The sequence below is a fragment of the Triplophysa rosa genome, linkage group LG8 (assembly GCF_024868665.1).
Source record: "Triplophysa rosa linkage group LG8, Trosa_1v2, whole genome shotgun sequence".
Lineage (NCBI taxonomy): Eukaryota > Metazoa > Chordata > Actinopteri > Cypriniformes > Nemacheilidae > Triplophysa > Triplophysa rosa.
Window position 1 is genome coordinate 16729251 of NC_079897.1, and position 14312 is coordinate 16743562.

The 14312-nt window shown below is 40.1% G+C and overlaps 2 protein-coding genes across 6 annotated transcripts in view; one reads left to right on the forward strand and one right to left on the reverse strand.

Moving 5' to 3' along the window:
• The window catches only part of fhod3b (formin homology 2 domain containing 3b), a 160620-nt gene that overhangs the window by 131816 nt on the left and 14492 nt on the right, over positions 1-14312 (forward strand). For 2 of the 5 annotated variants that reach the window (XM_057339128.1, XM_057339130.1), the window contains 7 exons: positions 3449-3496; positions 4496-4612; positions 5214-5348; positions 6250-6300; positions 9105-9295; positions 11784-12245; positions 12327-13240. In XM_057339128.1, the coding sequence (XP_057195111.1) occupies positions 3449-3496; positions 4496-4612; positions 5214-5348; positions 6250-6300; positions 9105-9295; positions 11784-12245; positions 12327-13240 (1918 nt within the window). Of the gene's footprint in view, positions 1-46; positions 458-3448; positions 3497-4495; positions 4613-5213; positions 5349-6249; positions 6301-9104; positions 9296-11783; positions 12246-12326; positions 13241-14312 lie in introns of all 5 variants that reach the window. The other 3 variants (XM_057339129.1, XM_057339131.1, XM_057339127.1) reach the window with 2 other exon arrangements.
• The window catches only part of LOC130557423 (uncharacterized), a 118015-nt gene that overhangs the window by 65926 nt on the left and 37777 nt on the right, over positions 1-14312 (reverse strand). The window lies entirely within an intron of this gene.

Sequence of the window (14312 nt, forward strand, 5' to 3'; positions counted from 1 at the left end):
TCCCCATCATTTACTCGACCTTCTGCTGTTATTTTGTTGTTTGTAGCTGGATGGCATCAACCGTAGAGGAAGCTTCTAGCTTGTGTTTGCCTTTTAAATGCATGGTAAACTTCATTCCAAACACTGCTGACACAGACAGTGGGGAAAACCTCAGGGGCAAGTCTGGGATCCGGGTTATCCGCAAGGCCCCAGTGTCCTCCCCTCCCCTGACCCCTGATTTCGGCCCCCTGATATCAGCCAGATTGTCTTCTTGGGCCTCTGTCAGGTCCTTAGGGGCCATCCCATCCCAGGGTTCCTCTGTCACCTCCTCAGCCTCCACCTCCCCCAGCGAGGACCCCTTATCTCCTGTCCTCCCTCTTTCTTCTTCCCCTCTCTCTACTTGCCCGGTGGATTCGGATGAGGTACCTTCAGGCACCCCGTGGGGCCAGATGGGCCAAGACCCAGACAAGCACTGCAGGTAGTGCAGATACGGACACAGTAGATTCTCGCCAATCACAGAACACCCTGCATGTGCACCCTACGGCTCTCTTCCAAGCCCTTGTGAGCTGACTACGTAGACAGCACTGCTAAGGATCATACTGTAACTAATGATAGTTTTAAAATGTTAAGGCTGTGTTTCCCTGTGGTTAAGGCAATCCCACAATGCATGTGAATTGGGTTTTAAAGTCCCCTCGTAGTCAACAATTGAATCCTTTAAAACTCATGTTTTTTTCAACAAAATGACATATTTCAATGTTTTTTATGGTAAAATAATGTATTAATTCCATAAAATAGCTTGAATGTAATTCTAAAGCTTTGCTTCATTTAATATATGTGAATCCGTGAATATGCAAATTAGTCTCCGCCTCCACTCAATCACTCCAGCTCATGATTCTCCAGATCCACTGTGTGACGTGATGGGTTACAACATGTTTGTGACGTAGAAAACAGGCGTTTTCAAACCGTGATTTTGAGTAAACTTCCGTTTTAAGGACAAAACACGCAGCAATTTGCAGATGGTTTGTCTGAAAGCATATTTAAAACACCACACAAACATATGGACAACATTAACCACAGGGGGACTTTATTGTAAGTACCGAACTATGAATTACACCTGTTGTTAGTTTATGTCATATAAATTCCATTGACTAAAGGTTTGCAAAGTGCATTTTATGCAAATATGGTTTTGATATTAAATAGGATGCCACCTTAAAAGGTAGCTGCCTGTGTAGACAGTAGGGTTTGGAATAATGCTGTTCAAAGTCAAATTAATTTTACTCCCATACAAGTAAAAAAATGAAATCCCTGAGACAAAAACTTTGAAAACCCTGTCCCGGTCACTGTTTGTGGGGCTTTCATTCTCTAAAGAAAGGAAGTTAAAGATGGGATTCACTTGATCTCTGGATCTCCTGTGAATGGCGAGGGTTTATTGTTTTGCCTGTTTCATCAAGCCCACCTTATAAAACCAGTCAGACCCTCACCATGTGAATCATCACCTTCTCCTTTTGTGTTCGCTTTCAAGAAAACCTTCAGAACTTCCTGTATCTTCCAAAGTCCACACGCACCCTCGCTGAGTGCCACGCTTGCTGTGTCTTATCTTATGGTCTTATAATTTAACCTGTCCTGTATATCAAATCCTCAGAGCATTTAAAGCAGAAATGGATACCAGTGTGTGGGTTTTATGTTGCTTCTTTAATATTTGATGGAATGCAAAAATACAAACGGTTTCATAAATTAGTAAGAAGAAAGAATATATTTTTCCTCAAATCAGCCACTCCCTGAGGGACGCTAACTTTAACTGACATTTACTGCTCATCTGCCTTTCATTGGGGTATCGTATGGCTACAAAGCCAGGAGAAGCCTGTAAATTAAGTCGCATATAAAAGTGCAGTTGTATTTCATTCTGGACATTGCCTGTTGGGTCCACGTTTCACAAGAAGAGAGCTGAAAATGCTTTGCGATGTCTCATGCATGTTTGCCTGACATAAATGCTGTGGCAGCTTGAGGAACCCATCTGGATTATAAAGTGGATCAAAGGCAGATATTTTTACATAGAGAATCTTGGTATGCAGTTTTAACACCTGAATGATCTTATGATAAGGGTACAGAATGAGGTCCATCATGCCTTGGCTTGTGACATGGTCTAACTGAAAATAACTGCTTTAACCAGCCTAACCTGGTTGGCAGGTTTAAGATGGTTTCCTAGCCTGGTTTAGCTGGTTAAGCTGGTGAAGCAGGGTGGTTTTAGAGGGGTTTTGTCCACATTTGTAGCTGACCAAGTTGGTTTAAACTGGTCAGGCTGGAACCCACCAGCTAAAACCAGCCAAACACCAGCCTGGATCTTGCTGGTCTTAGATGGAAGAAGCTGGTTTAAGCTGGTCCAAACACTCTTCCAAAGCTGGACAACCTTGTCTTACAGTCTAAATAAGTAAGCCCAGCCTAATATGGTTGATTGATTATTGCTGGTTAAGCTGGTGAAGCAGGCTGCAATCTAAAGAAAAATGGTGCTATACTGTATATCACTAAAATTGGTTCTTGGCTCGTACTCATAGGGGAACCACTTTAAGTGCTATATAGAACCATATCTTGGTGCTTCAGTGGTTCTTCAGTGGTCTTTGGGATGACTGAGGTGCTAAATAGAACCGCTGAAGAACCATACAGGGGCTTAACAGGTTCTTTACATGAAAACAGTGATGTATGGTTCTTCAGCGGTTCTATATAGCACCTCAGTCATCCCAAAGAACCGCTGAAGAACCACTGAAGCACCAAGATATGGTTCTATATAGCACTTAAAGCGGTTCCCCTATGAGTACGAGCCAAGAACCACATTTAGTGATATACAGTATAGCAATCTTTAGATTACAGTATAGCAATCTTTAGATTGCAGCCTGCTTCACCAGTTTAACCAGCAATAATCAATCAACCATCTTAGGCTGGTTTTAGCTGTTTAATTTCACAGCAGGGCTTACTTATTTAGTTAATAGAACGATGGACCTTATAGGAAAATGAATGGTTTTTTAGTATGTCTAATAACGATATTTTGTGCAGAGGGATAATTTGTGGTTACTGTGAAAAGATTGACTTCAAGCGTGAAATCAAAATTGGATGTGTGTGACTTTTAGGCCATGTCTTCATGTAAATGCTATTATACTGTTAAAAGTTGCCTAAAGTTACTTAAAACAGACCAAAAATATTGATGACTCATCTTGCACTAAGTGTAGAAAGTGTAGAAGTGTTTGTGAGAAAAATGATCCTAATACCAGCTGTTACCTACTAACAGTATCAGGCAAGGGGCAAAGGTTTTCTTCACCATGATGGCGTACTATAAATTGTATCTAAACAAATTTTTTGAAAAGGAAACTGCTTTGATTCACTTTCTGTCTGTATTGTCACTCTGTCGTCTGTTTCTCTTACCATCAGTCAGACGTGTCTGTTACTAACATCTTCTCGTGTTGTCTCTTCTGTGCAGTCTGTCAGATGATAGATTTTCAAACACATCATGCAGCTCTTTTGGCAGGTAAGAGACCTGCCTGATTTCAGACAGTTGGGCATGAAAAGATCTGTTAGTGAGATCAGATGCACAAAAAAACAAGGAAAAATGATGTTAGCGCTGTTTGAGTTTACGTCTGCCTTGCCATTATCTTAGAAAAGTCCATTTTCTAAGCTTTCTATTTCCTGCACATTCTCTTGTATCACACATCACAGTGAACAAAAACAACAACACTTCTATGTGTGTTTGACTCTTCCTGCTTTTAGGCACTTGAAAGTTTTAACATTTTGAGTTTTTGTTTATCGGTAGTGTGACAGTGTTAATTTCAGGCTTTCAACACTGTGTGTGACTCTCTGATAACGTGTGCTATTAATCACAGCAGACCCAAACATGAAGACAAGCGCTAGGAGCCTGTGACAGTGTGTCACTGACCCCTTTTAATGAATATGTGGGATTGCACAGAGAAACAAGTCTTGGATCATATCTCCCATTGCGAGGTCAAGCACTGTACGTCTCTGGCTTTTTTGTCACCCACTCATGTGAAGGATAGATTTAGCAGAGCACCTGTGTGTGTCTCTTGGGCTTTTAGGGAGTGAGGATAATGTTCTCTTTTCGAAGGGTGTCTGTTGTGTCGGGAGAATGCATGACATCATCTGCAACAGCATCCCCCCCACACATCTGTGTGTACTAGGTGATGATATGTGTGATAAATGAAGTAAATGAACAAGAAAATCTATATTTATGTATTCAGATTTTCATATTATATGTTGTTTTTAGGACTTGAAATGCTTGTTTAATGGCTGGGTGTATTGTGACAACTTAACCCCATATGACCTGTATTTGGGGCATGTTGTCACAAACGGTCAGCCCATCTTTTTCTGGTTACAATTGTTGGAAATAACTTCTAGCTCCTGCATATTATTGCTTTTTGTACATTTGTCTCATTTTTGAGAGATTGTATATATGAAAACTGGTGATGCTTAATGAAAGCGAGCAGTGTGTTAAATTCTTTCTTTTCTCTTTCAGCAATGGCTATGCTGGTACATATCCTGGCAGGTCAGCTGGTGTGTCTAATGCCCCCTCAACACCCTACAACCGCTTCGGCCTCACAGGAGGTCCACCTGCAGACAGTAAAGCTGACAGGTCTGCTCCTGCTTTTCTTTCATCGGCATATGGGTTTGCTGCACGAAGGAATTTTTAGATTGAACAGTTCTGAGTCTGAAATGGAAATGGTTATAAAACACATCAAAGCGTAGTTAAAAATAGATACATTTTCAGTTAATCGGCATTTCTACATGTATTGTGTGTTGAATTTCAACAAAATCAAGCCTCAATGTGAAAGACTGACAGCATGACAAGACACATGAAAGGTTAACACATAAAAAATATTTATTGAACTTTTTCTAAATACATGTACAAATATTACTGTTGTATGGCTTGAAAGTGAATATAAACTTGTTTTCTTTGCAGTATTTGAGGTCTGAAAAAATACAGAGCATCTTTTCTGTTATTTTGACCTGTTTCTCCAGTTTTCATTTTCTGCAAATAAATGCAAATAGAAACAATATTTTATTTGAAATTTAGAAGAAATATTGTTAGTTGTTCACAGAATAAAGCAAAAATAATAATTTTACCTAAACACATACCTATTATAGTAAATTCAGAAAAACTGATTTTGAAATGGTCATTTAAAATTCAGATTTGTTGTTCTGTAAAGCTTACTGTTTCTTCTATGACCCTGCAGGCCGTCACTTGGTGGTTTACTGACATCCTCCTACAGGCAACACCAAGAGTCTCTGAATGCAGAACGTGAGCGCAGGCGCCTGGAGAGAGAGGAGAGACTTCAGAGGATTGAAAGAGAGGAAAGAAACCGTTTCAAGTGTGTGGTCTCTCTCAGTTTTATTATGACGCTGTAGTATTTCATTCTGATGACAAATACATGAGCGTTTGCAGTGTTATCTAGTGATTTAGTGCTGCGTTTTTCCGAGCAGTGTTGGAGATGACCATGAGAAACCTTTGTTCAACAAATAAGTGACTTGGAGACCTACTTCCGATTTTTATCAGAGATCGGGGAGTTTGCCAAACAGGACAAGTTATTGCTTCTTATCACGGTCATTCAGAAAGCATTTACAGCACGCAATGAATAAACATGGTGGTTTGTGGGAAGACATGTGCTTTGTTTGACAGGACTACCATATAAAGATTTCCAAGTGTCTCTGAGTCTAAACCTTTTTTCAGCTGGTCTGTTCGGCTGTGTGTGTGTGTGTGTGTGTGTGTAGTTTAAGACTAAAAAAATACAAATAAAAACATTTCTGAATAGTTACAAATGGCATATTAAACATCACTTAACTTTTGTAATGCTAGAAAAATGTGTGCTTTCACTGTGCGTGCGTGTGTCTGTGTGTGTGCATGCGTGTCTGTGTGTGTGCGTGCTTGTCTGTGTGTGCGTGCGCGTCTGTGTGTCTGCGCGTCCATGTGTGTGTCTAAGTCTATGTGTGTTAGTACGTGTGCATATTGTGTGTGTGGAGCATTTGTATGTGGGTATGTCTGTCTTCTGTGTTTTCACCCTTTTCTTGTTTTTACAGGTATAACTTTAATTGTTTTGCTTATAGTCAATATGTCTCATGTACAGCTGCTTTGTAACAATGAAAATTGTAAAAAGCGCTATATAAATAAAGTCGAGTTTGCAATATACATACAGTATACTGTATAAAATGCATTCGTTTTTAATTGTTTTCTGCATAATATGTTTGCTCATGCTGATTTTTTATTTATTGCAGCCGGGATTATGTGGATAAGAGAGAAGACATCAGACAAGCTCGAGAAGAAAGGTACAAAGTGACCTGGGGCCAGTTGCATAAACATAGCCGCAAAGTTAAGACTGTCTTAAAGGAACAATACAGGGTTTTTAGGAGGATCTATTGACAGAAATGCAATATAATATACAAAACTATTTCTTCATAAGTAGTATAAAGACCTTACATAATGAACCGTTATGTTTGTAATACCTTAGAATAAGCTGTTTATATCTACATACAGAGCGGGCCTACATACATTGAATTCGCCGCCATGTTTTGTACTGCAGCCCTAAACGCACATACAACACTACAACGCGCGTTTCCCCTCCCTCTCCCCTGCGGTATAGTGGTGAAACGGATCGCGGATGATCCGTTATCCGTACGGATCGTACTCTATGGTTCGGAACGCATGTGATCCACGGATTAAATGTAAGTTTATTCATCATTGAGTAAGAGAGTAAAACGCACTCTCTCCACAGTTTCAGCTCCAACGCGCTCTCGCTCTCTCTCTCCAGTATCTGGACGAATACAATATTAAAGCGGTTCCAGATAAACAATGACGCTCAAAACTGCTCCATCACACAGCTAATATTAGAACAAAAACAACAACATATCTTGGTTCTAACAAACAGAAAAACCAATGTTGCTCACATAGTTATCCGAATCAAAGCGACCTCCTCGGGGGTGATTTTAAGACGATCTTTCTCTCCAAGGACTCTCTGCTGGAAAGTATCTCCATAGATATCTATGAGTATCTGCTAAAAGCCTTAGTACCGCGGGTCCTAACGCGTCTCTGCTGGAAAATCTTTATAATATTAACGCAGGTCCTAGCTCCTGCCTGACTTTTATCCTTCTTTTTATACTTAAAATCCACAAACCTTTTATTTTATGTAATACATAAGACATTGCTCTTTCTACAGTCTTTCTAATGCCCGCATGATCTCTTCCCTGCGTCAACATGAGAACAACATCTTTTTGTACTGTGGTGGCCACCATCGTGTTTGGACTGAGCGATTCGTTGCAAATCTATAATACAACGCTAGTGGCCGCTGTAAATCAAAAACTGCGCCTTTAACAACTAGTCTCACTGACTAGCAGTTCGTTAGGACTAACAAGTCTTATATTTTAGATTTGAATTAAACCAATCAACCTTTTTATGTGACTGACTTAAAGAAGTTATGACCAGTTTTGAAGAAAAAAATTGGATGACTAACTTGTAAGACTGTCGCGGTGCGACAATCCCATTAGAACAAACCGTGTGTCGCATCGCATCACGCAGCGTCCGGTGTAAACACGGTGTAAGCAGTTTATGCAACCGGCCACTGATCTAGAGACACAGCAATTTATGTTATCCACTGCAGTGGACATATCTTTATTATACAATGCAATACAATATAATGTAATGCATAATATAATAGAATAGAATAGAATAATAATAGAATATAATAGAATGTAATTAAAACAACATAAACAAATCAAAACAAGAAAATTCTACAAAAATCAATGGATTAAAGTCCATTTAATTTTTCATTTAAATTTGACCACACTGATTGCTCACATCACAGCTGAGCATTCTGGTTGTATCATTTATTCTGTCTTGATAAAACACTGCAGCATAATGAAATCATGGACATTTTAACATCAATTATAAGCTAAATAGCAGTGATACACCTTGAGAACATTTATTAGCAAGAGCAGCAGATGGGAATGGAGTCGGCACGCGCTTCAGCTGAAATAGAGCCATCAGGGTCTCTGTACATCTGCTGTAGATTAAGACCAAGAAAGAGATCAGGACAAGGTGTGTAATTGACTTTAGACATGGGCTTTCTTATATACAGTAAATGCATAAAACCTGTATCCTGACAAAGGAAACGAGTGCTTGCCTTTACATTTATTTGAGCTCTTTCCAACAGTCTTGCTTTTTTCTTGATTATCTTATCAGCAGTTATATAACTTTATTGCAATAAAGGATAAGCCAACTTAAGTTATTAGTAAGGAACTTTTTTATAGTTATAAAACATCTGGATTTTGTTTTTGGTAAATCATGTACGTTAGTGTTGGCGCAGTTTTAGAAATGATAAGACTGTGCTATTGGTCATATATGAGGAGGTGTAGAAGTGTTAAGAAATCAAGTTCATTTACAGGGTGTCCGTGGGGTCTTAAAAAGTATTAAAAGTTGATCAATAAATTTAGAGAAAACGAAGGCCCTTAAAAAATATTAAAAAGTCTTAAATGCCATTTTCCAAGGTAATACATTTTGTATCATCTTTTCATATTTGTCCAAAGAGGTCATATGCTAAATTTTGCCTGTATTTGCGTAGGCGAATAGTGGGAGGTCCGTTTACACCCTGTTTAACAACATCGTTGACTAAAGGGGAATTGCAAGTTTTCATGCAAATGGTTGAAGGATAAAGAGTTGGAACCATGGCTGAGGGCCGTCTCTGGGAATAACTGTGTGGCGTACTGCTCTGTGTGTCGGAAGGCGATTAGCTTAGCCTCGATTCTCTTTCTAATAAACCTTGCATTGGGTTAGTCAGTCAATGAATTGTCTGGGGCTTCGTTCCCACCCTTCTGAATTACAGTATGATGCCTTAATAAGGAGTTATCACAAACTAAGACGGTTTAGTTGAGCTATCTTACAATCAGTATTTAGTAAATGTAAGTTAAAGTGTCGCCAGTGTACGATTAAAACTTGAAGTGGCGATGAGGTCTTAGAATGTATGGAAAGTCTTAAAAAAGGTCTTAAAAGTATTCAATTTAGCTCCTTGATTTCTGTATATACCCTGATTTATGTTCGGTTTTACTGACATTTACTGTGTTTTTTACATGGTTTACAGATACAAGCAGTTGGGACGTGTGTCAGCAGATGAGAACGAAAGAGAACGAGCGAGGTCAACACCACGAGGGCGAACAGAAATCACCCTGAGCTTGAGTTCCCGAACCTCCAGCAGCTCACTGCCCCGTTCTGCCGCTCCTCTGACTGTAGAGTCTCGTGAGGATACATGCTCCGTCCCACATCCAACACAAGGTGAGATTCCCATCTGCACGCTTCAAAATTCTGTGAATGCAGCGTGTGGCGGGCATTTCGGGAAAGTCTGCGGTCCTAATTATTCCTCCAAAGCGTGGAATCGAGCAGTGACCACACAAATGTCTTGTAAAGGAAAACAATTATTCCAGCAAAGCCTTTGGGGCAGTCAGCCATCCAGAAAACCTAGGTTTAAATAAAGCCTAATTTTTATTGACCTCAAAAATTAACCAAGGTTTTAGAAATTGGGTCAGTGGTCATTCGGCTTTTCATATAAAGCCACATCTGAATCTGTCGGCCTTGAAGTGGTATGAAGAGACTGTGGTGACTGGAGCCCGGTTCATCAGTCTCTTCATCACTGTTGAGTTTCCGCTTGCCTTGAGGTTCTCATGCTCTTTATAACATTTTGTAGATTTAACACATAACTCACCCACCACACGGCTCATTTTGTCAACAAATTTTGATTTGGTTGTAATTTTGATTTAGTGCCCAAACCAGTCGTGACCGCAGTGAGAGACGAAATGTTTTATTGATTGCACGGTTTCTATTTCTGTGGTGTTTAGGTGGGTAGCCCCGCCCGCCATGGAATCTGATTGGTCCAAGGTTCTATTCCACATCATTTACACGTAAACATAAAATACATGTTCTGTTTGGTGAAGATTGTTTTTTATCCCGCAGACATGCAAACTGCTCGTAATTCTTGTAAACTTGCAAGGTGCCTGGTTAGTGTTCACAATGAAATGTATTTATCCATTCTGACCCAGGCATGAGCCAGAGCCACCCAGTATGACACTTGACCCTAGATGGCGACAAAGTCCTACGGCCATTTTTTTGGCAGTTTCTGCAATTAACACAGTTATAACTGTCAGTGTTTGAAAGAAATCTACAAATATTTATTATTTAATAGCAGTTAAGAATGATGAAGAATAGCTTTGGGATTTTCAGTGTACCGTATAGCCAGACTCTGTTAGATCATATAAATGTGGTTTGTGAAGGACAAGCCTTTGGTCACACACTGGTTATATAGTGAGGTGTTGGTCAGTTGTGTGTAAATGGATAACTGTGTGGATCAGACTGAGGTTTCAGAGGGTTGAGCTCCTCCTATTCTGAGGCTCCGGCACTTTCCTGACGCTGTAAATTTTAAAAGAGGGCCTCGCCAGACAGGTTTGGTTAATACCATTTTTACATGCATTAATTAAAAAACGCACAGTTTTGTCCCGATTGGATTTTTTGCTCACTGTTAGAATTGTATTGGATAGTAATAGAATTGTGAACAGGAAGCAGCCACGCAAACAGAACTGGACACACAGTTTAATGGAAACTCTTAATGTCCGAGTTTCCATACAAATCCATGACAAGCATAACAAACCACAAGCTCTCTAAAAAAATCCATGAGCTTTATTTGTGACTGCAGATGTAATTTCACAAGAGACAAATCTTTGAAATACAGTGGAATTTAAAAGTTTTGAGACATTTTTTTAAATATGGGGCTTAAAATCCCTTTTAGTTTATAAATATAGTTTTAGAACGTTTAAATGTAACAACGAACAGTTATGACATTAAATTACAAAGAAGTGTTTAATATTCTGCATTGGTATTTCTGGTGTATTGGTATATACGTCATTATATTTATGCATTTGGCAGACGCTTTTATCCAAAGAGACTTACATTGCATATGTTAAATGTAAGCAAGTTTGTGACAATGACCTTATTAGGCAGATAATATCATTTGTAATATTCGAAAAGTGTTTTAAATGATAAAACATCTTGAAAAAAGTGGTCTCAGACTGTTTTATTCCACAATGAAATGCTATTAACCCTTTGCTGTTAACAGTTCTCGGTCATGCAGTCTCTCTACTTTGCCCATGCATGCAAACAAATGTGATTTCAAGGTTGTATGGAATTTTGTTTTGTTTTTCTTCATGCTCCTACAGGATCACATTTCCTTTATTTATTTGCCTTTCAAAATGTGGAGGAGATCATGTGCTGGTGTTATGTGGGTTAGCGTAACACTGGGAATGTGACTGCAGACTGCATGTGTGGGACGAGGGATGCATGCATTACGTGTATAGGCAAAGCATCTGAGATGGTTTGTGTGTGAAAAAGTATAATTTGTAGTTAAAGGGATACTAAAGAAAATTCTGTCATCATTTACTCACCTTCGAGTTGTTCCAAATCTGTATACAGACAGAATTTTCATTTTTGGGTGAAGTATCCCTTTAAAGGTAAAGTGTGTCATTTTAAAACTATGCTATACCGTAAGTTCAATAAAAAACACACTACACCTTAAAAATCAAACCCTGAACCTAATATGGTTATTTTCACTTATAAAGCCTTTTAAATTATGAGAATTTAGAGATTTCAATGGAAGGACAATTTATCAGTGCTGTCTTCCCCTAAATTGCCTTGTTTCAGTATTAGTTCTATGGAAGTTGAGCTTATCTGGAGTTTTTGCCAAGCCATTCATTGCCAAAACTTTTCTCCCCCACAGGAGCTGAATCAGAGTCAAGCCGGTCCGTGCAGACGGCAGTTACATTGACTGCCTCAGAGCCTCCCTCTGCCTCCACGCCTGCGTCTGCGGAGCCAGAGGAGGAACAGAGCCCGCTGGAACTTGAGAACATCACGCTCTCTCTGTCTCAGACAAGCACAGAGGCAGAGAGATGTGAGAAAGAGGAGACGACAGAGGGAGCCGAGGAACATGAAATGATGAAAGTGCAGGAGGAGGAGAAGAAAGATGAAGAACCGGAAGAGGACTGTGAGGATGAGGCTAGCAGTACAGGTGCCGAGGAGTGTGAGAGACGACAGATGTTGGAGGACAACGCTATACTGAGCGAGAAAGAGCGGCAGAATGAGGAACTGAATGAGAAAGATAACTGTTCTGCCTCCAGCATCTCTTCAGCGAGCAGCACACTGGAGAGAGAAGAACGGGAGGAGAAACTTGGCAACGATTCAGGTGGGGACATTTGGTGATGTGATGCATGCAGGTGTAAAATGGTCCATATTTGTCCATTGATAACATTTTGTTTCTCATTAGGCCAGTGGACGGACTGTGTGAACACAGCGGACGTCACTGATGAGTGCAGCAAAGATCTCAACAACAAATGTTTCATGTTGGACATGCTCTACTCGCAAAGTAAGAAACCAGCAGAGGAAGAGGAGATAGAACAGGAGAATGAGAAAGAGCATTCAGGTCAGGACTCTTCTGTCAGCAGCCTCGCTATCCGCATTTCCACGCTGGAGGCGCGTCGTCAGGCGTGCGAGGAGAACGTCAAGAAGATGGAAAAGGAACATCTGGATAACCAGGGTAGCGTGCGAGCTGTAGCCGAGAAATTTGGAGATTTGGTAAAAGGACTTGTGTTGTCTCACGAGATGGAGCATCTTGGGAAGGAAAAACAGCAAATGCAAGAAAAATCTCCACCTGCTCCTTCACCAACGCCACCCAAAAAAGAATCCGACCACATATGGGACCAGCTGATGGCCTCGCCGCGGGAGCTTCGCATCAAAGAGTTGGACTTCACGGACTTGGGGGAGGAGGATGATGAGGACATTTTGGAAGTTGGTACTGTGATTGGGTCGGGTGACCTCACGGCGCCTCCTCCCCCACCTCCTTGCTTGTCCAACCTTCCTCCACCACCGCCTTTGTTCGGATGCCCCCCACCTCCACCCATCCCTGGCATGATGATGCCCCCTCCGCCACCCTTTTTGGCTTCGATGCCTTCCGCACATCTCGGATCTCCTCAGCTTTGTCGAGGAGAACCCCCACTCTTCCAGAAGAAGAAGAAGACCATCCGGCTGTTTTGGAATGAGGTGAGACCTATAGACTGGCAATACAACAACCAGAAGAGATGCAGAGATTCACTGTGGTCCAAACTGGATCCTATAAAGCTGGACACGGCCAAGCTGGAAAATCTCTTTGAAACGAAATCCAAGGAGCTGCCAGTTACAAAGGTATTGTTAAATAAATGTTTTATTGATTTATTTCTGTTGCTTTACTTAAAGCTTTTGTCTCTCTATTGCCATCTCTGTTTGAAACATAAAATCGAAGTTTAGCTAGTTTTTACCTACGTGTGTAGGTAAAATATGACTGACATTTCCCAAGAAATCCAGCCCAAGGACGCAAATAATAAATCATTATTATTGTCACCATTGTGAATCGTGGTGAGAAGACTGATTATTTATGTACTGAATCTACATTTTTAACAGTTTTTTTAAGTTCAACTTTTTTTACTTTTTAACAGAAAAAGTTACAGATTGCAGATTAAATGATAAATACAATTTTTTTTCACCTAATTACAAAATTACACTTCATCACTGGCATTATAGGGAACCATCAGTTATAGTTTTTCATATCGTCGCTGTCCTTCCAAAACCTTGGATGTCCAAAATTAGCTGTTTTCCAGGAAATGGAAAAAACTGATTAGAAGTGATTACTTGTGACGTGGACTATTTCAACAATGTCTTTACTTACATTCAGCGCTTTGAAGTTTAGTTACGTTGTGGTCTATGGAGGAGTCAGAAAGCTCCCGGACCTCTTCAAAATGTTCTTAATTTGCGTTCTGGAGATAAACGGAGGTCCTAGGGCCTAAGCCATGTCAAAGGACCTGAATGTGCATTTCATAGGATGCACGCGCTTGGCGCAAAGTTAACTTCCAGTCTGTGTTTGGTTATAATATAATTATTTTATGTTTAAGTTATATTTATTTATACTTATATTTTACTGTTTATTGATTGTGTTAAATTCAACACAATCAATAAACTGCTGTTTGGGCAACATAATGTTTGTTTATGTTGTTGCCGCTGAGACCGTCTGTAGAAAACACCTAGCAGTGACAAAACGTTGCCCTGGCAACCACCCACAACATCTTAGCTTCATGGTGGCAAGGTTTGCATGGGCAGGTACCACAAAAGTTTTATTGCTCTGTTTTTCTTGATATCGTACCCCGGTTTTGAGCACAAGCCATAGCTGCTAGAAAATGACTTTGATCTTTTTCTGGAGTGTTCTTTGATTTCTTTAGTAAAA